At 37.6% G+C, this 26,059-nt stretch overlaps 2 protein-coding genes across 2 annotated transcripts; one reads left to right on the top strand and one right to left on the bottom strand.

Annotated features, from left to right (window-relative positions):
• Window positions 1-6,974: 6,974 nt before the first annotated feature.
• Window positions 6,975-8,520, top strand: LOC132171283 (chitinase-like protein 2). The gene is made up of 3 exons (XM_059582567.1): window positions 6,975-7,452; window positions 7,569-7,728; window positions 7,827-8,520. The coding sequence occupies exons 1-3, from the start codon at window positions 7,056-7,058 to the stop codon at window positions 8,233-8,235; spliced, it is 966 nt and encodes a 321-aa protein (XP_059438550.1). The 5' UTR covers window positions 6,975-7,055; the 3' UTR covers window positions 8,236-8,520.
• A 656-nt stretch (window positions 8,521-9,176) lies between these two features.
• LOC132168596 (mediator of RNA polymerase II transcription subunit 14) lies at window positions 9,177-25,101 on the bottom strand. The gene is made up of 8 exons (XM_059579590.1): window positions 24,700-25,101; window positions 16,700-17,770; window positions 16,223-16,320; window positions 15,536-15,710; window positions 14,387-15,410; window positions 13,252-14,273; window positions 11,470-12,551; window positions 9,177-10,424 (listed from the first exon to the last, which is right to left on the bottom strand). Exons 1-8 carry the CDS (start codon window positions 24,937-24,939, stop codon window positions 9,620-9,622), a joined length of 5,517 nt encoding a protein of 1,838 aa, XP_059435573.1. The 5' UTR covers window positions 24,940-25,101; the 3' UTR covers window positions 9,177-9,619.
• Between the last annotated feature and the right edge of the window lie 958 nt (window positions 25,102-26,059).

Below are 26,059 nucleotides of genomic sequence, written 5' to 3'. Positions count from 1 at the left end.
GAAGGTACCATCTCTATTTTTATGCAAACCAGAGGTACCTCCTGTGATAAAAAGTAAACCATAAATGCAAAAAATAAAGAAATTAAACCACAAGGAAAATGTATTTAACCTTATTATCAATTAGGTGGTAATTTGAGAGATTAGGTAAACTTTCCCCTGAAAAAATATAAACCCACCAACTTTATTTCTTGTTCTAACATTAATCATTAACAAATAGAGGAGGACCACATAAACTATAAAGTAATGTTTCTTGAAAAATAAACAAAAAAAAAAAAAAAGTAACGAAAAATTTATCTTAATATTTTCCTTTTTAAAAAAATATGAATTATTTCTTTGGTTTCTTCTCCTTCGCTTCTTTATGCGGAATCGTCCCTCCCATAGTCCCATGGCTTTACCCGCACTCCAAACTTTCTCTCTCTAAAATTTTCCTTCTCGTTTTCTCCGAGAAAATTCGTGTGTGCATTGGTGATCCCTGTATGTCTTTTTCCTCCGAGATTTGTTCTTTGATTTTCTTATCTGCGTAGCATCGAAGGTGAGAGCTCAACCTTCTTCAATCTCTGAACTTTCTGTGTGCTGTTCTGAATTCACAATTTTCAGTCTGGTTTGTTTGGTGTCTTGAGCTCTGATTTATCGGCTAATCAAAATGCAGTTGGGAATTCTGTTTGGTTTCAGAGCAAAACTGAGAAAATATAAAAGAAACAAAAAGAACCATAAATAATTTATATAGGAGACTGATTTGAGTGAGTAGTTGCTTGAGATGGCTTGGTTCAGCGGAGCTGATTGTTCGGTAATAATAAAAAAAGTTTCTTCTCGACGACCAAAAATTCTGAGGCAGTGAGGCGAGACCGCGAGATTCGTGCGTGTGTGAGGCGAGAAACCGGGTCGCCGGGTCCAGAAAAAAGGAAAAAAAACCGGGTCTGGTGGGTCGACCCGTCAGACCCGACGGGTCGACCCGCCAGACACGAAATTTTCGGGTCTTAATCGGGTAGACCCGATTACGACCCGAACCCGATTAGCCCAAACTCAATACCTGTTTTTTCGTGTCGTGTTCGTGTCGGATTCGCGGGTCGTGTCAAAATTGCCGGCCCTAGTTATAATGGGATTGACACTGATGCTTCTGATTTCTGTTGCAGTCGGTCAGGGCAATAAGAGAATTGGAGCAGGCACCAAGAGCACGCGCTCGCGCCAGATGCCGTAAGGTAAAATAGGGGTGTCAATGCGCGCGGTTTCTAACCGCTCGTTAACTACTATAATCACTAACCGCTAACCGTTTAACCATCTCACCATATTAACTGCTAACCAGCTAACCGCTATAACCGAGCGGTTATAGCGGTTACAGTTAGTAAGAGGTTATTAGGTTTACTAACCGTAACCGCTAACTGCATTTTTATATAATATATTTTTATAATTATAGTTATAATTATAATAATATTTATACATAGAATATAATAATTTGATCATTAAATCACACTTTTTTTTTTTTAGATAATTAAATAACAATTTGAGTATTAAATGTATAAGATCAATACTTAATCATATGATTCAATGACAATTCAAATACTTTATTTAAGTTAATCATATTATTAATGTACAATGATAATATGATTCGTATAATATCAAATTAAAGTGTTACTTATAACCACAATTGAAGTATTAATGTATTATCATTATAATTTTAGTAATTTATATATTATCACTATAATTGATATGATTATAACACATGATGAATTAATCATTAAATCATATGATTACATAATAACAAATAATACATATATAATATGACATAACTCATAAGTCATAAGTCTACAAGTTAATCATAAGATTCATATTATTCATGTACATTGTACAATGATAATCACAATTGAATTAAACAATATGTTACTTATAACCACAATTGAATCAAAGCATTATTATTTATTAGATACTTAGAAAACATATCACATTATCTTAGATTCTTAGATCTAAGATAGTTTTATTATATTAAAATGAATTGTGATTTGTGAGATAATATGATCATATAATTTAAGTATGAGTGTATGACTATTACATCATTAGGAATTTAGGACTTAGGAGTTTGAGCATTACCATAATACCATTAGATAATAAGTTCAATTCAATTCAAAAAAAAAAAATTATAAGTAAATATGATAATAATTTAAATCATTAATCATATGATCTAATTTAATGAGATCATATGATTATATAATATTGAATTAAGTAATTAACATTAGATTTAACAATGTGTTACTTATAGGGGTGTTAAGAGAGCGCAAACCGCTCGCACGCGAGTTCGGGCTCAGCTCGAATATTAAATTAAGCGTTTTGTGAACACGAAAAGCCCAAATGAGAGTAAAAAATGTCACAATAATAAAAAAGCAAAAAAAAAAATTTTCAATTTTGAAAAAGCGGTTAACGGGCGGTTAACTATTTTACTAACCACTAAGGCGATTACGGTTAGCGGTTTTTGCCAATAACTGCTAACTGTAACCGCCTTGACACCCCTACGGTAAAGGGTACACGTGTGGAGGGAGTTCTTCTCACTGCTGTATCGGGGCTATTTCTGACTACTTCCAGACCAACCAGTTTGAGAGCCTCTCCTCAAAGGGTAACTCGCCACTCGCCCATGCACTCCATTTCCAATTCCCCCTATAGGTTAAAGAAGACCACACGATTCCAAGAATCCAGAAGAATAGTTGATTAGTATAATAGTTACTTAAAATTGATCTGAAAGTGGGTGGCTTGCGTTGGAGATCCCTTTTGTAATCGAAATGTTCGACTCTCAAGTACACCAAAGATGTCCTTGGCGGTATTCAACGTGGAATGAGATCATGTTGCAAATGATACTAATTAAAGTGGAAGCCAAAGACAAGCCATTATTCTCCTCCCACTTATTTTTCTATCTCAAAATGGTTGGGCCATTAGCTTGCTTTTCTTGGGACTTTTGGGTTGAGTAGGCCTTTTTTTTTTTTTTTTTCTTTTTTTTGGAAAAAATATAAAAAAGCTTCTCAAACTATCAACTGTTTGCAATATAGCCCTTTAATGTTCAAAATGTACTAAAGTAATTCCCCAAACTACCAAAATGTATCAAAAATGCCACTTATTTTTTTATATTCCTATAATACCTAAATTCTTTTAACAAATAAAATAATAAAATAATTGTAAAAAAAAAAAAAAAACCAAACAATTTTTTATAAATACAAAAAAATAATAATAATAAATGTTTTTTGGAATAAATAAATAATTAGTCATTGTAGTTGGCCCAAATTACAAATTGTTTCATGTCGTATTAAAGTAAAATCAAAGGTATGGTTCTTGAAATATTCCAAAAAAAAAAAAAAAACATTTAGTCCCTGGAGTCAAATTCTGTTAAGAAATTGTTTTTATTCGACCTATGATTTTACTTTAATACGACATGAAGTAATTTGTAATTTAAGCTAACTACAATGACTAATTATTTATTTATTTATTTTTGTATTTATTCATCCATTGGTTTTTTTTCTATTTTAAAAAAATTGTTTGTTTTTTTTTTACAATTATTTTATTATTTTATTTGTTAAAAGAATAGGGGTATTATAGGAATATAAAAAATAAGTGACCTTTTTTATACATTTTGGTAGTTTGGGAGGTTACTTTGGTACATTTTGAACATTGGGGAGCTATTGCAAACGATTGATAGTTTTGGGAGCTTTTTTATATTTTATATTTTTTTCTTTTTTTTTTTTTCCTAATTGAAAATGAGACTGGGCTACAAGAGAGGGTGCTTTCCACTCTTGGTTGAGAATTAATGCTTATGACCACAAGGAGGGAAGCGGCCCATTTTACTAAATAATGAGCTCTAAAGTTAGCACTCCTAGAAACTTTAAAGGCTTTCCAACTAAAGAAAGAAATTCAGTGAAAATTAACAATTAAGAGTTCGACATACTAAATTGAGAGTTTTTAACATTAAGGGGTAATTACAAAAGTAATTAAAGTTTAAAAAGGTTGAGTGAAGTTTCTCCTAAAAAATAATACTAGAAAATTCTAATAATTAGCAAACAAACTAGATTGTTGGATGGCAAGAGTAGCATTGAGTGTATTGCCTTCAACAGTTAGAGAATTAACACCACAAGGGCAACAATTTGGATGGCTAAAATATCAGCTGCTTGAGCTTCTCCAATGGCTACATCAATAGTGAATAATTTCTTGGAAGCAGCCTTAAGGTCTGTCTGGGAGTGTGTTTTTTAAAAAATAATTTGGGTTTTTAAACCAAATTACAATTTTGGAGTGTTTGAGATTGAGATTTTAAAAATGCAAATTTTAAAATCGTGGAAAAATTCGCGATTTCTATAAGCTAACTAGAATGTACTTATTTGAGAAAGTGCGAATTTAAACCAAAATCAAGATTTCACTTAAAACAATATTTGGCGCAGTATTTACCTATTTGACTATGAAACTGCAATTATATGCTAATGTTATCCAGACACTCAATTGATAAAAAAAAAAAAGTAATTCTTAACATGTTTTACCAAACGCTTATGTGATTTTAAAAAGCAGCGATTTCAAAATCGTACTTCCAAACGAGCACTTAGGAATTTCACCATTAGAGTCACTTAATCACTCGCAAAGCTTAAACCTGAAGCTACTTTTCATTATTCTTAGAGAGTAAGTATCCTAACCACCTTTGAGCTTTAAACCTTGAAACGACTCATTAATTGTTTATCATCTTTCAAATCACAAAAACAACATTCAGTTGTCACCAGAAATTTGAGTGAGTTGGAGTGGACAAAGTTTGTTTGTAAAGGTGATCCTAGAAGTGATTTTCTATTTGCTGTGATGTTGGCTTACTCGTTGTTTTGGGGGTTAATTACGAATTTATATTAGGGGTAGATACTAAATACCCCCAGGGTTTCACTTATTATTATTATTATTTTTCTCTCTCCTAGAGTTTATTTGGTATCATAGGAGGTCCTTCTGGTTTTGATAAAAGACCAACCAATTATTATAATAATAATTATAATAATTATTATTATAATTATTATTATTATTAATAATAATAATTATAATAATAATTGGTTGTGGCCGAGCCACCCCTAGTACCCATTGGGGGTGGTTTCAGCCACCTCCTTGGAGCCAAGGGGATGGCTCGGCCAACCCCCCAATTATATATTTTTTTTAATGAAAAAAAAATGTTTTCAATTTTTTAATTTTAAATTTTTTTAAAAAATAAAAAAATTTTAATTAAGTGCCACATCATCATTGATGACGTGACCACTTAAGCAAAATGTTAGCTTCTAATTAGACCACATTGAGTTACGTTAAGTCAACTAATGGTCAGTGAACAGAAGAATAAATTTGGTCTTTTATTAAAACCAGAAGGATCTCCTGTGATACAAAATAAACCTTAAGACGAAAAAAAAAAAAAAAAAAGTGAAATCTACGTGAGTATTTAGTATTTACCCCTTTTATTATTTAATAATAATAAAGTAAACGAGTGTGGACGTCTTCACTCATAAAATGGAATAACTCCTCTTTTTGTAGATATTTTATTATGGGGATTCTAATGAAAGAAGAAACACCATCGACGGCCTCTACTCTTATCCGTTAAACTTAACAGAAGTTAGGATTACACCGTTCACTTTGCGCCTGTAATACTTCAGGACCTTAACGTTCATTCATTCTTGAACGTTGCTTTCTGTTATCCTTCTCATTTTCCCACTCTCAACCACAATAAAGTAGAGCCACTTGATGACATGTTCGGTCAAATCTCACTTCCAAAGGCAACATGTTTCACGTGCACTTTCAATCTTACCCTAAATACTTCAAAAACATTTCTCCGACTAAATAAATTAGAAAAAAACTTTTTATCAAAACCATCTTGATAACATCTTTTTTATAATTTTCAATCAATAATTGACATATAAGCAAAAATATAAAAAGTATAAAAAAATAAGTTGCACCAAAATACATTAGATTTCAGGGAGATAAAATTCCTAAAGGATTAACTTTTCACATTTAAGTTTTAATTTTGAATCAAAAAATGAGTTTTGAGTCATTAAAAACGGATCCGGCGAGACTCACGGCATGGGTCCGTGGGTCTAGCAAGACCCACGTCATGGGTCCGTGGGTCCGGCCTGGGTCTTGCCACCTCCAGATTTTTTTTTTTTTTTTGATTTGATGTGATTGTTCTTACTTTTATTTTTTATATTTTTTTAAAATTAATGATGTGTCACATAATAATTAGAGGCTACAAAAAGAGTGTTATCGGAATGAACCTGATAATATGGACTCTCACTAAATATAAATCGAACCGATAAGTACTACCCAATGATTAAAGTATATTTATAAAAATAATTTTATTTAATAAATTATATATAACAATCTATAGCATTAGTTCCTATATTTAAACATTGAACCGAAAGCTATTTTGGCACTCAATTTGACAGCATTTTCTTTTCCTTTCTTTCTCCGATACGCACTAACTTTCCGACAGCCCTTTCGTCATTTTCATCGAAGCGCCCCCACCCTCTTTTATTTTTTTTGGTCTATTCCCCTTTTCAAGGAGGTGTCCCAGATACGTGGAGACCCCCATCCATCCATCCATCCCACGCACCCATTGGGGATAATAAATAATTCAAAGATGCTGCATGCACTATAGCAGCGCTTTTCTTTTTTCTTTTTTTAAATGCAGGAAATTAAACTATTTTTTATTGAAATAAACTTTGCAATAACTTTTTTTTTTTTAAAAAAAAATGATTTAAATATTTTTTAAATTAAATAAGAAAGAAAAAAGAAACCATTTAAATAAGTCATTTAATATTTTTGAGTTTCTCAAAAATTAACGTTTGGATTCTTATATTAATAGAATGATAATAAATATATGTTAAAAATTAAAATTAAAAAAATTAAAAAAAATATTATCTTTTAAAAGGAAAATTATTCTATCAATAAAGTTGCGAAACTTATCTTTTGTCATTTGCAGTGCCCAGTTGGAGCATAAATTGGCAAGCTGAACACGTTTGCCTCAACGTAGGGGATTCTCTCATCACCTCTGGCCTTCTTCTTGTCTTTGCAAATTAATGGAGAATCAACGGTCTGCTCTCTTGGCGATGGGATTCACAATATTAATGCTTGTGATTTCTAGATCTGTTGCAGTCGGTCAGGGCATTAAGGGAATTGTTGGAGGCACCGGGCGCGCGCGCTCGCCCGGATGTAAAGGGTACGCGTGTGGAGGGAGTTCTTCTCACTGCTGTATCGGGGCTATTTCCGACTACTTCCAGACCAACCAGTTTGAGAGCCTCTTCTCGAAGCGTAACTCCCCACTCGCCCATGCACTCCATTTCTGGGACTACAATTCTTTCATCGCCGCTTCTGATGACTACCAGCCTTATGGTTTCGGTACCGCCGCCGACGGCAAGTTCTTGGGGTTGAAGGAAGTTGCAGCTTTTCTTGCCCACGTTGGCAGCAAAACCTCATGTGAGTTTTGAGTTTCCGCGCGCATGCATCATGCATGGCTGATGGCTGTGCTCTGTTTTTTACGTCAAACGATTTTGAGAAAATATATATATATATTTTATTTTATTTTTGATCAGGTGGATATGAAGCGGCTACAGGGGAACCATTGGCATGGGGCTTATGCTATAACAAGGAAATGAATTCTGGCTCGTCTTACTGTGATGAGAACTACAAGCACACTTATCCATGCGCCCCTGGGGTCGCATACTATGGCCGGGGTGCTCTGCCTATCTATTGGTATCTCATCTATATATCTCACTAATCATCAATATATACCACTTTAATTTGAATCTCTGCATCTAAATATTATTATCTTCTCATCTTGTATATTTCAGGAACTACAACTATGGAGAAGCAGGGAAAGCCTTGAAGGTGGATTTGTTGAACCATCCAGAACACATAGAACAGAATGCCACGCTGGCCTTCCAGGTTGCAATTTGGAGGTGGATGACGCCACTTAAGGAGCATCAGCCTTCTGCCCACGATGTGTTTGTGGGATTCTGGGAACCCACAAAGAGTGATACTTTGGCAAAGCGAATTCCTGGTTTTGGAGCTACCATGAATGTCCTCTATGGTGATCATGTTTGTGGTCAGGGTGAGAATGAGGCCATGAACAACATGATTTCCCATTACTTGTATTACCTTCGTCGTATGGGTGTTGCCCGAGAAGAGGCAGGGCCTCATGAAGTGCTCAGCTGTGCCCACCAGGTTGCTTTCAATCCATCCTCTTCCTCATCTCCTTGACCTTTGTTTTGTTAAGCTGATGGTTTTGGAGGAAAATAGTTATTATATAGCGTACTAAGAAGATATCTGAAGCTTGGACAATCTATTCAACTGTGTCGTCGTGTGTGAAGCTCTGTAACTTGTTTGGGTGATTACTGGCATTTGGGTATTTGCTGTATGACTTTTGAGACAAATCTTGTTGCTTTCAATCAATCGTAACTATATATAGTGTGGATTGTATTTTGTATGTGGGCATACTATTATGTATTTTAGGTGTGCAATCTTGGAAAACATGTTTGTGGTGAAGCTCTAGTCTGATTCCCCTCCTCTGCTTCCTTTCTTTACTAATATCAACACTCAATCGAGCCAAACATGTTACTAACTGAAAACACAGATTAGTTTAACAAAATCTGCCACCCCTTCCTCTTGTGAGAGCGAGGAGTGGTAGCCAACAGGATATCTTTGAATCAGTGAAACTCGTATGTTTTGTGCCATTCGACATTCAATGACTGAATCCATGTTTTTATGGCTTACAAGAAGTAAACTCTAGTTACCAAATAGCTAAATAGCTTTTTAATAGCGGAAAAGTTTACAAACAAAAATGCTATTTTTTAATGCAATCCCAAACAGCCACGACTACCAAGCTTAATTGATTTTGTGATTCAGAATTTGCCATCGTACTATTTTTCATATCATGCTTGTAAGTGCGCAATTCGCAAATAGCTGCATCAAAATCCACAGCCATATGTGCTGGCAGGACTCTATGAGCTGAGACTAAATTGCAAGAAATGTTAATGCCCTGCTTTAATTTCTAACCATAATGAATATACCCCTTTTTTCAATCATTTTCTTCTTTTGTTTCTTCACCTTTTTGTGTTTTTTTTTTTTGGCTCTTAAAAGCCCTTGATTAAAGTTGTAATCAGAGATTAATGAACCTTGAATAGCTTTTAGAGACGATGAGCGCCTTGCAATTGTCCATTGGGTTATATAACATAATTTTTTTTGTTTTTTGTTTTTACAGAGTTCCTATCGTAAATCAAGTACTTTCTGTACAAGAACAATACACTAACCTTCAAAAACATTTTACACCCTAATTATCAGATGATCTTGGTCCAAAAACATCATCCGTCCTACGTGCAAGATATCTAAGTCAGCTAATTGAAGTAGCCCCATATTAACGGTCAATCCCCCAGCGAGCTCTGCCACTTTATCATTCAACTTCTTAAATCATCTATTAGCAGGGATTCTCTTCCCCCATCACGGCAAGTTCCTCCAATCAAATTGCATAACCTAAGAATTGAAAAGGCACAAACCCATCACACATCTACACAAAACCCCAAAAAGATTCACTGCCAAATACCAATCTTTGAGAATCATATGTTGCTGTTGAGAGTGAACCAACTAATTAGGTTGACACAGAGGTTGCTGTAACCCCACCACCATCCCTTAACCCTTGAAGGCACAAATTCAGTGTTCTTTGCACACTATCTGCAACTATTCTCAATCTTCCTTGACTAACATCTGCTGGTGAACATCCATTAACCTCCACAGTTCGCGCCACCCTCTGTTTACATTTCTCCCAGTCATCAACACGCAACCAGCAAGCTCGGCCTCCATGGCTTCCTTCCATATCAAGAAAAGACACATTAAGATTTTCCCCAAATGAATATCTCAACCTCACAGAAACACAGTAGGGCAACCATGCAGCACCCCCAGCAGCATTTATGTGCGGTATGTGTGCGGGATCCAGAACAACAGTTAGCGCAAAATCAACGGAGTTATGGGGCCGATCATAATGGATATTACTTTTGGCTACAGATGAATTCTCAGAGTTTTCATCCATATGCAATCCAGTATGATTTTCAAGACATAATTCAATACGTGGTTTCTGTGAAGGAGCTATGTCTCCACCCTGTGCTTGGGCTAATCCTTTTTTCCATGCTATTAATTTCAAGAATTCTCTAAGAATTGAGATTGGTAAAGTGAGAAGAGTAATGAATGAAGCAACACGAGAAGCGTCGTAGGGCTCTGATGCAACACGGCGGCTGAAGTAGTCACATATCTCACTTATTTCAGATTGAGTTAGTTCCTCTTGCGCAGCAGTCGAGTTTTGCTGTTGCTGTTGCTGTTGTTGATGATGGAAACGCTTCACACTGAGAACTTGAAGAAGAAGTTGAACTCTGTGGACACTTACAGCAAATACATAGCCCCTGCAAGAAAAACATGCAATCAGATCAAGAAACCGTGCGACTTGAGTACTAAGTGTAACACAAGCAAGATCGAAGGCAAGGAATAAGTGAAAATTTCTTCAAGATACATATATTGCAGCACTAGAGCGCCTCTATACCATTATCTAATATAACAACAAAGTGACGAAACGATAAGCATTACATAAATTTCTGTAAGTCGTAGAATCAATACCTCAAATTGCGAACAATAGAAGTGAAATGTAGATGGCAAGAAAGGTCCAGGCAATGAATTTGAAAATGGCAAAAAAGGGTTGAACTGTGTATGAATTAGAGGGGCATAACAATTATACATTGAAGAAGTTGAAGAATACAAGAGACCACTTAGTAGATCAAGTATCTCACCCTTCAAGTGGTCTTATTTAAAACAGACTAAAAAAAGTCCTACATCCACTCTTTAGAAATTTGACAGATTAAAAAAAACACAGGCGTTTTGTGAGGAGCAAACAAGAACCAAAAATGCAAGCCTCAAAAATGTGTATGTAGGTATCAAGTTTCAGAAGCCTCAAGTTTTAAAAGATGTGCACATGGTACAGCTTACAGCCTCGCAAATAGACACCTAAGAGTACACATGATCCAAGTCCCACCACATGCCCCAGACCCCAGCCACATGCAGATCAACAAACACATTCTCCGCATCTCAACACTATAGAATCCTCAACATAACCAAAGGTTAACATTAATCCATCTGGCAAAATTATCCTAAACTCAAATGACATGAGTACTTATACTAAAAGTTATAAATCGTTTCATATTCCCATTTTTGGTACACTCATTATTGTTCCATCATAAGAGCCCAATATGAGCTTTCCACAAGTTTCTAGATCACATGCAAATCTGTGCTTTAATTATCATAATCTGAAGAAATTAAATATTATATAATTTGCGGAGCACACCACCTAAGATTATGTGCGCCATTCTAAGAATAACATGAAGTCAGAAAAAGTAGAAAATGGAAGTTTCTAAGATGTAAATTACAAAAAGTAGAAAATGGAAGTTCATAACTCACCCTACGAAGAAGCGTAAGGCAGGCTGCTCATTGTCCAAATTCAAAAGTGCACCTTCATTTTCTTTCAGAATTGATCCTAGGATCTCTTTCAAAAGATTAGGCAGCTGGGCAAACAGCCATAGCACTCCTAGGTACTTGAGAATACCCCTGAGAACCTTCTTGAGCGCAACAAGAGGAACCCAGCCACCTCCATACCCTCCATCATCCCCAAGACCAATAATAGCAGTATTGAGCTCTCCTCTCACATGTGCGGGGACACTTGTGCCTGGGGATCTACGTAAAGCCGCTCCAACACCTACAACAGCTAAATTTGAGGATCCAGAAATAGCATTTCCCATACGGTTCAATCCAGCCACTTGGCTTCCTGCCCTAGACATTGCAGCAGAACTAGCAAGGTTAGCTCTGTTTCCATTGGCAGCAGACAATTGAGAACCTGAACTTGGGTTTTGACCATTTGAATTTGCTAGTCCACCCATCTGTTGGCCACTGGTGAAAGTAGGATCTAAACCATTCAGTTCTTGAGCAACATGCTCCATAATAAAAGGGCGAAACTGTGGACATGGTAATGACCCTCCAACTGAAGCGCCCCCCTTTGGTGGTGTCGCTGGCTGCAACCATACCTGATCTCCTGCAAAGCAGCGCATGTCAACTGCAAAGTGTTTGCGATATATGATTCGTATCCAGTAGGGGCTACGTAGCACAACAGAGACATCAATGGGCAATAGTGAGCTTGGAACAATGCCAGGGCCACCACGGCCAGCAGCAGCTAACATTGCAGCTCCATGAAGGCCATGATTGGCAAGAGGACCAGTAGCAGAAGACGCAGTTGGGTTCCCTACAGGGACAGAAGTAACCTGACCAACATTAGAGGTCAAACTGTTGGGAAGGAGGCCCTGAGATGTTATGTACGCCGCCTGTTTTGGGATAGAAGAGAGAGCTGCTGCTACCCCAGGGACCCCTGGGACAGGACCAGCACGTGCAGGTCGAGTTGCAGCCGCAAGAGCATGCAAGGGTCCTGCAGTAAGGCGAATGCAGTCCAAAAGGGATGCAACTTCAGCTCCATTTATGAAATCCTCCAGAAACTGTACAGAAAAGAAAAGGCTCAATATAGGAAACTTCATTTTCCTTTTGGAGGGGAAAGCACAAGAGCTAGACGCTAAAGTAACTTTATTTAAGAATTTAAATTTTCGGTTTAAGCTTCCATTAAGCATCTTGAAACTACTATGAGCTGTCTGAAATTATCTTCCCTTTACTTATTTAAAAGCGTTGGACAGTAAGATACAAGAAGCCTAGTGCGCATTATATTTACAGTTCTGCACGGCGCCACCAACAGATAACAAAAAACCATTTCTTAGATTTCATGAGAAGATGGTTGTATTGTTCTTGATCAAGACACTTTCTGGAACAGGGACTCTTGTCCTAAATTGAGGGACAACTAATAATATTAGCACAGCTGGACCACATTCTGTTATATATACACGTAATTTCACACTCTGTTTTATATACATTAGAGTGAAAGGGAAGTAAGAAAGAAAGAACAAAAAAAGAAAGAGCTGACACATGATAGACTAAAAACAGACTAGGCCAGATACAGGACATTAAGGATAGTGCAATGCAAAACATATATGAAGCACAAATTCAAGTACAGATCCTAATTAAATTCCCAAAAGATGAGGTAACTGATTCCTACCAATTACTTAACCCACCCACCCAAAAAGAAAAGACGAGAAAACAAAAGATAAAGAACATTAACAACACACAATCAAATGAAGTTGAACACACCTTTGTATGTGGCCAAAGTTGGTCGGGAGAGACATGCATTGTGCAACCCTCTTTACCTGATTCCCATTCGACAACAAAGCGAGCTAGGACACCTGAACCAAAACTAAACCACAAGCTCATTAATCCAGCCGCCTCAATTCTAAATGCCCTTCTCATCTGCTCTGATAACTTATCAGCTGTCTCAGGAGCACCTTTGGCTCCAACTGGTGATTTGACATCAGAGTTTGTACTGCACTCTTCTGGCTTCTCATCTGCTCTTACTCCAAGCAGCTTCCTCATGCCAAGGGCAAACATTCTTGCATTGGAGAGCCTTCGGATATCGGCCACCAGCTTCTTTATACTATCAGCCTCAACAGATTGATAACTCAGAACAACACCATCTGGATCATATCGAATATGAGAATCTATATCAGATGTATTGGCTATGCGAACGCCAGAACCCCATGGTGTACTACTGCTTCCTTTCTGAAGGTCCCACAAATCCCTGAAGTGCTGGTCATTTATTTTGACATCCCAATACATGCTTCCTGGTCTGCCAAGCCGCAAGCATATGTGTTGCCAGGAATCGCCTCTTGCAAATGGGAGCCGGAACCATATGTTTGAGGAAGCACTTCTTAACCCCACTTCTTCAACATAAGGGATGTCTAGTGCCTCCATCTGACTAGTTAGTCTGGCATGCTTGATACAAAGTGAGCAGTGTCTGACCACGTGAAGAAGAGCTGAAACATAAATGCTGGAAGGTGCATTACCTTTATTCGCTTCAGCTATAAGATTCCCATAACTGTATCCTTCGGTTTTAGTTACCATCTCAGTCGATATAGTAACATGTGATGAAAGGTGCTGGGCATGAGCAAATTCAGAGATTTTTCTTCTCTTAGAAAATCCCGTATTTGCTTCAAGACCTTGAAGTGATGGAATCAAACTCAAAATATCTGAAACTGTACGCTTTCGAGGATTTTTATCATGCTTGGAAACAACATCTTGACTGGGACTTTGACAAATCGCAGATTCTGGTGCATGGGCTGAAAAGAGTCCAATTTCTTGTCAAATATTGAAATCTAAAAAGTAGAGTTGAACCAAAATGAAAGAAAGTATATATCCACTAATATAGATGAACACGGAGAAGGGATCTTACATACGGGAGTTGAAGTACAAGAGCTTGATCCAGAACCTCTGAAAGATCCACCAAGAGGTCTAGAAGGTGAACTTCTAAGTCCATTCGCTTTTGCACCTGGCACAGAGATTCGAGGAGCAGTGGCACGGGGAGGAGATAATAATCGAGCTGACCTGCTCCCATATAAATCCTTTGAAGTATCATTTAACAATCTAAGCTGATCCTCATCCACTGTGGTATACGAACCAACCTCAACCGAATGTGGAGACCTAAGAGAAGCCAAATCCTGCTCGGACTTCGAGGCTGATAGTTTTTTCAAAGTTGTACTCCTTCCTGTGCCAGAAGATAGCGAACCAACTGAACTGGACTGTACAGGGCCCTTCAAATTGCTTGAGGCATACATAGAACCATTATAAAGGGTTGCCATACTTGAAACTTTTGCAACAGTATTGACCTGTGATATCTGCATGCCTCCCTCCCACTTAGGAGAGGGGGTTCCAGCTTTCATACTATGCAGACTAATTGGAGCAGAGCCAAAATGAGCTGCAGAAGATGTATTGTATGAAGAGAGATTCTGAACAGAGAATGGAGGCACAGATGACCCTTTCTCAAGCTCAAACACTTCATCAACAACAGATGAAAAACTAGAAGGAGGACATCCTGCAATCTGCATAGAACTCCCAAGGCCAATATCAGAAAGAATACCATGTTCAGAAGCCTGATTATGACCCCCCGCACTAGGCAAAAAGGAAAATAGTTTTCCCCAGTCAAGTAGGCTCAAATTCATTTCATCTTCAAGCATCTGCATCTGGCCAACGTCAATTTTCTTCATGCGCATAACATGGTTTATTTCATTAAAAGAATGGGCCTTTCCAGAGGGATCTGGCTGAGTCTCTAACAATCTGAACAGGGGTTTAAAATCCTTATCAAGTAACATCAGCAGAAAATAAGAGCTCCCACAGTCTGGAAACCCCATTAGCAACATAGATGAACCATTCGAAATGTTCTTAGGTACTTTAACTGCAGCAAAACCATGCTCATATACCTGCAAGAACCAAATTTTACCGCCTTAAGGATACCAACTAAAGTCATCAGTATGAATTTTGGTCGCCAATCTAAAATGCATTGCCATTTAACTTTAAAAGGAAAGCAAAGAGAAAAAATATTTACCTCAAGGCCTAAAAACCTGCCAATAGATGCAAATAGATGCAGAATACTTTTGCTTCTCAATCTTATAAAAACCTCAGCTGCAGTCATGCTTCCCTGATTCAAAGCTTCTTCACAATCTAACAATACCGAAGGTTCAAGAATATTCTGGGATGACTGCAGGAGAAAGCAGCCGTTCCTACAAGTCACAAAATCTAAGATAGTACAAAGAAGTACGAAATTGTGACCTGAAACACCACAAAGTTCAATAGCGAATGGCTCGTTTTGTTCACATTTGTTTCCAATTTTTTCTTTTCCTTTTATGAAACAGATAAACCTTTTTTGGAAGGAACAGATACATTCAATGTCATGTTGGAACAATGGATAAAGGTGGAAGAGATAGATCTATTCAGTCCACTTTGCATTCAATATGATGTTATCATTGGAACATTCCAAAATGCATTTTACTACGTTTCTGAAAACCAAAAGAATCGATGAAAATTTTTGAATAACTTTTCTTTTATAATCCCTAAACAAATTAATTTTACTGCAAGAACAGTTTTCCTTTCATTTTCTCAATCAAATAAATGTAGCCGTTATTAAGTTACTGAAGAAATTAGCACTACTTATACATAACAGATATCAACTTGAAAATTCAAACAAATGGGAAAACATAAGATCATGTATAGTAGCATGGGGAAAAGAGGATACCTTATATTAATTCCAAGGGTGAAAAATGAAGAGCCATAGGCACGGACACGTAATACTTCCTGCCCCTCATATTCCCTGGTGTCAGGCTTCTTATCTTTCTGCACACAGAAATGCAATAAAGCAAAATCAAGTTTGTGAGATACATCCCAAAACAAGAAAGGAAAGATCATGAGCTCCAGAAAGCAAATGCATAAAAAACAATAATGGGCTCCTGAAAACAGTAGAGGAACAGAGACAACAAAACGAAAGATCCACAATGGAATTTGCCTGGTAAGAAACCATCTTCAGCAATCACGCAAGATTATGCATGCTAATTATGTAAAGTTCGATCAGGCAACGCAACAAATTCATTCACAAGCAGGTCAGCAATGTGAAAACCGAAAAGTTATGAAACAATTCAAGGAGCGTGGTATTCATAAAAATAAGAACCTTTAAAAACTTCAACCAGCATAAATCCCATAATAGAAGTGAACTAACCTTTTTATTGTCAATATCAGGTTCATCCAAGTGAGACTGAAGAACAACGTCACCTGCCGCTCGGCATATCTGCACATTTTTGCCCAGGTCTTTCTGAATTTCAAGCAAACGAGTATATCTATTACAATATATAGCCCTAAGCAGCAACTTCTCAACATCGATGCAACTTTGGTTAAGAGAAAATTCTGCCTCCTTGCCAGTTAGTGGATCTATGACAAATGTGCTATGAAGACACTTTATATTCAGATCTGGTCCTGGTTCAATTTTTATAAATGGGCATGACCCTGAGTCAGATGTTCCAGAGTTCTTATCAAAATCTAACCAGTATAAAACTTTTAATCCTGGTGTTCGTAGACCAGATGAATCAGCTTCTCCTTCTGGATTTAATTGTGTAGAACTAGCATGACCTGTACTACCATCAGATACGAGCTCAAATCGAATTGCATCTTTCCATCTTCCTTGTCGAAGAGCTTGAACTTGTCTTATGACAGTGTCCATGACAAGTGCAACGCAAAGCTCATGGAGAACCGAGTATAATGTCATAAATGGGTTTTCTGCTGCGGCCATTCTACGCTCTAAATCATTTCCAAGGGCATGCCGTCGCGATTCTTCCAGCTTCACGAGCCCACTTCTCTCTCCAACAAGCAGCTCCAAATGTAATATCCTCCACATTGATAGATGTCCTCGGTAACCAAGAGTAACTAAAACCTTAAATTCCCCATCCACACGAAGCTGCGCAGTGCCATCAGAAACTTTAGCCTCAGAAATTTCTTTTGGCAAGGAAACTTCAAGTAATTTAGACCGTACAAGTGTGTCCAACTTTTTCAAAGCTGGTTTTTGCTGTTCCTCAGTTAATGTACTCTGAATACCCACGTTTTCTATACATTTAGGTAAACGCTGATAAGTTCCTGTAAGCAGCAATTCTATAGCAGATGGTACATCATAGACAGGTGCACGAGCTTGCTGTAGCCCCTCATGCATGAAAAACAATGAATCTGCAGCTTGTGTGAAGCATGTATCATGGCTTGATAGTGTAGAAGCAAGCTGCTGACAATACTGTATCAAAGGAACCTGCAGAATGAAAGGTAAAAACATAAACCGAAAAAGAAAATATAGTTAAAAAGCTGTATCACCCATCTTTTGAATTTGTCTAATTCTATGTACATAAATCACAGGGCGAAATGAAGTTTTCTCAACCAAGATAACATAAAAATATAAGTTCCAAACTCCAGATACTTTTTCCGTTTTCCTACATTCTTTCAACAACAAATCGGAGAAGAAAATTCAATCCATTCAAGCATCAATGAAATAACCTAAATCAATCATTTGTGAAATGAAACTAAACATATTACCATGACTGCATTTGTTTCAATGTAAAATATTTTCTGAGTTAATATTCTCAATCAAAAATATTTTCAGGCTAAATCACTTCCGATTGAAAGCAATGTTGAAAATACTGAGTTTGATTGGTACTGAAACATTGTACCCATTGCCTCACCAGAGACAGCTAAGAACTGTTAAAACCACACAAAACCTCCCAACCCTAAAGCAAACAACTCCATAAAAAAAAATAAAAAATAAAAAAAAATAAAAAAAAAAAACCATTTCACTTGCCCTCTCCCAACCAAAACATCCCACAACCAGAGCCACCACAAACACCAAAACCCAACTAACATCACCCATTATATAACCCCAACCGAGACAATCAAACCCCAAATAAAAACTTAAGATTTTCTTTTCTATCTTTTTTTTTTTTCAAAACCACTATGATCAGATTCCAAAATGGGATGTCAACACCTAGGAGGAGATTGGTAAATGTGACCCAGGCTAACAAAGCTCTCAGGTCTCATTTCACAGGTGCCAAAACAGCAAAGATTGATGGAGATGTCCAGATCTTGCCACGCTTGGGATTAGCATTGAGTAGAAAGGGGGAAGAAGTCTAGTGCTAGTTCTTAATGTACTTGTTCAATCTTTTTGGTAACTCGTTTTGGCAAGCTTTAATGGAGACATTCCGCCGCTAGGGTGAAGCCAACCATTGGGGCCAATGCCACTAGCTCCAATTGACAAGTTAAGGTGGGTGGGTGAGTGGGTGGTGAGTGGGCTAGTGGGCAGATGCGTTGCACGCGAGGGGAAAAGGGGAGGTTAAGCTGTTTTAAGGAGTTTAGTTGAATATGTTGAGTAAATTCAACTAACAAAAATTTTCCTAACACATTGAATAACGGAAAATGCAGAAAACGTTTTACATCGAAACACATCACCTAATTCAAGAATTGCAAGTGAACTAAGTTGGTAACTTCTGGCAAGTATACCGAGTTTAATTTGGAAAATGTTCAATTAGGTTGTTAACTTAGACTACTTCACATTTTTTAACATAACTGGCCAATGAGACAAAAACCCACAAAGCGTCCAGTCAATACCAAAATGCAGCCTAAATTCCCATTTTTCAAATAAAGTTCAATCATAATCAACAAAATTGACATGTTTTATAATCATGCATTTAATAAAAAAAACTAAATTCACAAATTCTTATCCTGATTGGACAGTAGACAGTAGGAATTTCTGGAAATTCCTTGTTGCATTTGCAGTGAAGTCTTACTACCAAGTATTGTCTACTCCGGCTCAGTCCACTTGTCCGTGGAAGAGTATTTGAAAAGTTAAGACTCCCCCGAGAATGACTTTCTTTGAGTGGACGGCGACTCTAGGGAAAATCTTAACCTTGGACAATTTACTTAAGAGGAATATTATGGTGCTGAAGTGGTGTTGTATGTGTAAGCAGTGTGGAGAGTCAATCGACCATTTATTCCTATATTGTGAGGTTGCATCAGAGACATGGAGTGTGCTTCTTTAGCTTTTTGGTGCTGATTGGGTTATACCTCGTAGGGTGAGCGAGTGTTTGGAAAGTTGGAGGGGATAGTTGGTTAATCGTCTTGCATTGCACATATGGATCCATTGTGTGTGATGTGGTGTCTTTGGCGAGAGCGGAATGCTCATAGTTTTGACAATCATGAGAATGGCTTGCTCGATTTGAAGAAGTTGGTGCTACAAACTCTGTATTCATGGAGAGTGGAATGGCATACTTCGCCTGTTTCTACTTTTTATGAGTTTCTAGTTTTATGTTCTTCTTACTCCATGAATTAGGGGTTCTCTTGTATACCTCTTTTGTACACGGGTTGCACCATCTGCGCGTTGTTTGAATATATATTATTTATAAAAATAAAAATAAAAAAGTTACTCACTTCCCGAACAAAAGATATGGGGTGACCCAATTAAAGTCCGCTATGAAGGAATTCTCATAATTTATTTATGAACAGGGGCCGATGAGTCTTCCACCAGTAGGAGGTTCCTTTACTTGGTCCAATAACCAAGACCTGCATCTATGTCCAGGATTGACAGAATCCTAATATCCCCAGATTGGAAAGAGTGTTTTCCAAATTTGATTCAAAGTCATCTTCCTCAACCCTTATCGGATCAGTTACTGATCCTATTCTGCTTAACAGTGGTGGTACGGTTAGAGGCTCACACTACTTTAAATTTGAGAATATGTGATTGAAAGTGGAAGAATTTGGTAACTTGGTGAAACTCATACCATTGTCTCTGTACTAATAATTTGAGAATATGTGATTGAAAGTGGAAGAATTTGGTAACTTGGTGAAACTCATACCATTGTCTCTTTACTAATTTTGTCCTAGCATATAAGCTTAAATGGTTGAAGCTTTTTTTTTTTTGATAAGTAAATGCAGAGACGAGGAAAAAAAAAAGTTCTTTTTGGAGGAGATCCAGTCCATTGATTTGCTAGAAGAGAAAAGTCCTCTTGCAGAAAAGGAGATAATCAAAAGGGCTTTGTTGAAAGCAAATTTAGAGAAAGTAGTGCTTATGCAAGAAGTTAGCTGGACGCAAAAATTAAATGTGACTTGGTTGAAAGAAGGGGATTAGAATACGAGTTTTTTTTCCAACGCCTTGCCAACTCCCACCGGAGGAATAACTTTAACTCTAGTCTTAGCATTGATGGTTCAAATACATCCGATCAAGAGGTGATCAATGATACTATCATTCAATATTACAAAACTTCTTAACAAAATCAACCCTTTGACGGCCCAAATTATAGGGTTTGGAGTTCCCATTGTTAGAGGTTGGAGAAGCAAATTTGTTGAAGAAGTCATTTCAAGAGGAGGAAGTCCATCAGGCATTGCATAGTATGGATGGTGATAAAGCACCAGGGCTGAATGGAATCACTATTGCCTTTTTCTAATCTTGTTGGGAGATAGCGAAGGATGATATTGTGTGTTTTCCATGATTTTCAGTAGCATGGTTTGTTCAAGAAGAGCCTAAATGCTACTTTCATTGCCCTTATCCCTAAGAAGATTGGGCAGTTGGAAGTGATTTCAAACCAATTAGCCCAGTGGGAAGTGTGCACAAGATTTTGGCTAAAGTTCTTGCTATTAGAAAGAAACACATGCTGGGTGCACTCATTTCTAATAATCAAAATGCTTTTATAGGGGGGAGACAATGGTAAGGATCTTCCCTAAAGCTACCAACCAAGAGAAGAGGGTCGTCATCCTCACAAGAGCCTTAGTCTGCCAAACACTCTTCCAAGGGAATGAGAACCTTCACTACAGAACAAGGCACTATAGAAGGTTCAAACCTTAAACAACCATTTTTTGGAGGGGACCCATAGCTTATCTTCACTTTCTTGTCTCACTCTAGCTAAATACAACACCCTGAAAAATGAAGCAAAGACATCTACCTCCTAATCATGAGCTGCTCTAGCAAAGGTCACGTTTCACTCATTGGATCTACCATAAACCTCCAAGTGAGCAACAAAGTCATCCTTTGCACATGCAATACCAAATAAATCTGGAAAAGCTTCCTTAAGGGCTATATCCCCGAAACACTAATCATGCCAAAATCTAATCTTTGAGCCATCTCCCACCTCAAATAAGATCTAACTTGCAAACTTCCCACAACCCCTCCTAATATTCTTTCATTTCCTTTTGGATACTTCTTGTGTACTTAGGGGCGCTTTATGCTTTTAATGATGTCTCAATTACTTATCAAAAAAAAAAAAAAACAAATCTTCTATATCCCATCACAAATGTTCAAGAAGGCTCAATAGAACTGCTATATATAGAGACTACCACAACTCTCCACCAAAATTTTATATCTTTGAACAGCGGCTTATGTTTCTCCTTTTACTGATTTGTTATCATGCTTTCCTTATTCTTTTTGCTCTTTCTAGCTATGTGTTTTCTCTTGTATACTTCCTGTGTACCTAGGGGTGCCTTACCTTACGCTTTTAATGATATTTTCAATTACTTGTCAAGAACAAGGAGTGGGGGCTATTTATCTGGATTCCATGTTGACCTCCATAGCACAGCGTCTTTGGAGATCTCTCACCTTCTTTTTGTAGATGGCACTCTTATTATGTGTGATGCCGATCAAGCCCATATTCTTAATTTGGATCACATCCTATTGTGTTTTGAGGCTATTTCGGGTTTAAAGAGATCAACCATCGGAAGTCGGAATTAGGTACAGTGGGCCAAGTACCAAATCAGGAAGAGTTGGTTGACATTCTGAATTGTAGTATTTCTTCCCTGCCATTGAGATATTTGGCTCTCCCCCTAGGTGCTCCTTTCAAACCAAAAGCTATTTGGGATAGGGGAGTTGAGAAAATGAAAATAAAAACTAAAAAATAAAATTAAAAAAAAGGTTGGCTAGTTGGAAGAAGATGTACTTGTCTTGAGGTGGCCAGCTAACCCTTATCAAGAGCACACTTTCCAACTTACCTGCGTACTTTCTGTCCCTTTTTCAATTCCCAACGATTATAGCTAAGCATACTCAACAGGACTTTCTTTGGGATGGTTTTGATGGAGAGCATAAGCTCCATCTAGTGAAATGGAAGACGGTTTGCTACCCAAATCATAGAGGAGGGTTGGGTGTGAAAAACCTCATGTTATTTAATAAAGCTTTGCTGAGTAAATGGCTTTGGAGATAAGCACAAGAAGAGAATTCTTTATAGAAACAGGAGATTGTGGAGAAGTATGGGATCTAAAGTGGGGGCTGGTGCTCTGAGGAAACTCGAGCGCCATATGGGGTGGGTCTTTGGAGGAAAATTAGAAATAGCTAGGGGTGTTACTCAAAGTTGGTCTCCTACAGAGTAGGGGATGGATCTAGCATCCGTTTCTGGTAGGATGTGTGGTTGGAAGAAGCGACTCTCAAGTCCCTATTCCCAGAATTCCATTCTATAGCTCTAAACAAAGATGCTTTACTGTTAACTTACAAGTCTTACATGGACTATTCCGGCACTTATGTCCATTGAAACTCGAGTTATTTTAGGGCAGTCTAGGATTGGGAGCTTAAGTCCCTAGTTTCATTCCTCGATCTTTTATACTCATCGAAAACCCTTCCAAGAGAGACAGATAAAATGTTGTGGTCCCCAGCTTGAAATCATAGGTTTGAAGTGAAGAGCTATTACTATACTTTACAATCTAGTGAGACTTCCCCTTTAACCATGGAAGAGAGTTTGGAAGGTGAAGACTCCACCTCGTATCACTTTCTTCACTTGGATGACGGTTTTGGGTAAGATTCTTACAATTGATAACCTTAGAAAGCGGGGTCTTACCCTTGTCAGTTGATGTTGTCTTTGAAAGAAGAGTGTGGAGACCGTAAATCACCTCCTCATCCGTTGTGATTTTACTAGCATGATATAGCATTTGGTTCTCATCTTATTCAGAGTCTCATGGGTCATGCCTAGCAATATTGTAGAGCTACTTCAATGTTCAAAAACGCAAGAGGGGGGCAGAAGGGGGAGACAATACAAAGAGGACATATGGAAACTTGTCCTTACTCTGCTACTGTGGAGTATTTTGGAGAGAAAGAAACAGACGCCTCTTCAATGACCGCAAGTCTAATGTGCTTCAACTAAAATCCTCCTTTTCTTAGTGCCCTTTTAAATTGGGCTGTAACTTTTATTCATAATTTCTCTTCCTCTATTCTTGAGATATCTTGTTAACTCTTTAGATTTTCAACCTTAATATGGGTGGTTGCTTCTCTTGTATATTTTAGTGTACGTGAGCTTTTCTATTCTTCTAATACACAACCTAAGTTAACATCCTTCAAACAAAAATTCAACTAAAATAACAAAGATCACACTTTTTAACCTGATTAGCCTTCGAGCCAAAACCCAATAAATCCTCCAAAAAAAAAAAAAAAAAAATCCCAAAACGGTAACTAAATCTACATTTTCCAAATATAATCAAAATAAAATACAAAAATTTACATATTTGCTAGTATAATTTTGACCAAATTCACCTAATACAGGCCATGAGTCAAACACCCACATCCATAGAGAAAGCCAAATTTCCATATTCTTTCTGATCCTTCAACTAGTTCAGCATGAAAGAAATGGCAAGTCCAATTAAACCACTCAATTTCATATTATTTTAAGACCAAATCAAGTTCATTCATGAATCACCAATCTTAATTGGCGACCGAGGCAAAACACAACAACCTGTCCAAGTCCAGAACCCCAAAACACAACTTCAATTTTTAAGTAAGACTTTACTGAAGTCACCAAAAATTAAATATTTGCAAACGTAAATTGGACTAAATATAGCCTAAAATCAAAGATTTCTATCCTATTGAACCACTTAGTCAAACACCCAAATCAACAACAAAAACCCAAACTTCCACCTTCTTTCCTTTTCCGCCACTTCCTCATCAACTTAAACCACCAAAACTCAATTTTTAAAACAGAATTAATTCAACTGCAATATAAATCAGCCTTAAATTCATGAATCTTCAACATTAATTTGTCACCAAACCAGAACCCCAAAACCCGTCAAGAATCCAAAACACCAAAATTTTACATTCTCTTTGCTTTCCCCCACTTCCTCAACAAAGAAAGAAATGGGAAATTCACATTCTCGAAATCCTTCAATTCAAGCACAACCTGAATAGGCCACCCAAATCAAAACGCTCACAACACAAAGGGAAAGGCTGACCTGTTGGCACCACTTGGCGAGGACATTGAGGCGGAGCATCCGCTGCTGGGTCTTGACGATGTACTTGAGGAGGTTAATCTTCCTCTCGGTATCGGACTGTGGGTCTCCGGCGGCAGAAGCGGAGGACGACCTCGCCTTCTCCTTCTCCACCAGCTCCTTGAGCGCCAGGAAGGAGTCCTCGGCGGCCCGGCTCACCAGAGCCGAGAATTCCACCGTCTGTTGCCCTAGCTCCCCGGCCATTGGTGGTCTCGCTGGCAAGTCTTTAGGGCTTCGCTTCGGATCTCGCTGAAAGATCTAAGACAAGGATTTCATGGGAGCTAGGGTTTTCTTCTTTGGTCAGAGAGAAATAGAGAGAGTTCCGAGCGCTTCTTCTCTCTCGTATTTTTTGTATTGCGTGCGTCGATTCAGACTAGTGAGTAAATATAACAAACAAGAATTGGAGGTGAAACGAGTGATGCCAATAAAAATTAGTTCGACCACTGCGAATAATATTGCCACGTTGCACCCAACTAGTGGTCAATGTGGACGAAGGATAAGCAATTAATTATATGTCTAATTTCTTTATAATTTTTTTATTATTATTTTCTGTTCATAATTTCTTGAGAAGTTAATAACAATAAAAAGAAGGAAAAAAACAAAAAAAAATTTGGGAGATGAGCTTACGCAACAGTACTTGAAGAACTTTTTTTTTTTTTTTCTTAAATAAAAAAGAATATAGAGGGAAGGCGCAGCTGAAAGAAGAATCCTTATGGTCTCAATGGCATATTTTAGGTCACACGACAAGACGCAAATGAATCGAGCTTTATTATTTGGTTTTTTTTTTTTTTTTAATATATTCACACAAGAAATGAATTCGCTTTATGAAACGTAGTTTACAGCCGATTGAACTATCTCTTAAAAGCATGTCGAACTAGTGACCTCTGTCCACGGCTTATTGATCACAACAATTTTGAAACAATGACCAAAAAAATAATAATAATAATTGATCCGTTAAAAAGTCTACAAAATTCGTTAAATTACTCATCCAATCATAACGCGACATATTTCACATATAATTAAAAACAAAAAACAAAACCATAAGAGAAGACGGGTCTGGGATCCGCCGGAAACGAGAACGCCAAAATGGGTCGGGTTTTAGAGTGACACAATCGTCTACCGATGTCGGAGGAATTAGTGAGCGTCGCAGGAGGGTTGATTTGCGATTCTCCGGTAAGAATGCCATTCCTAGAGCTAGAGCTTTTTCTTCCGAGCAAAGCACTTGTCAATTGTTGAATGCAACTAATTATGAAAGGGGTGAATTTAGAGCTAAAGGAAAAGGCCCGGCCTGCGTAGTTTCCCATCTCGGTGACGATGATGAAGG

Source organism: Corylus avellana, chromosome ca2, assembly GCF_901000735.1.
Source record: "Corylus avellana chromosome ca2, CavTom2PMs-1.0".
Taxonomy (NCBI): domain Eukaryota; kingdom Viridiplantae; phylum Streptophyta; class Magnoliopsida; order Fagales; family Betulaceae; genus Corylus; species Corylus avellana.
This window is presented reverse-complemented; position numbering and strand designations above follow the sequence as displayed.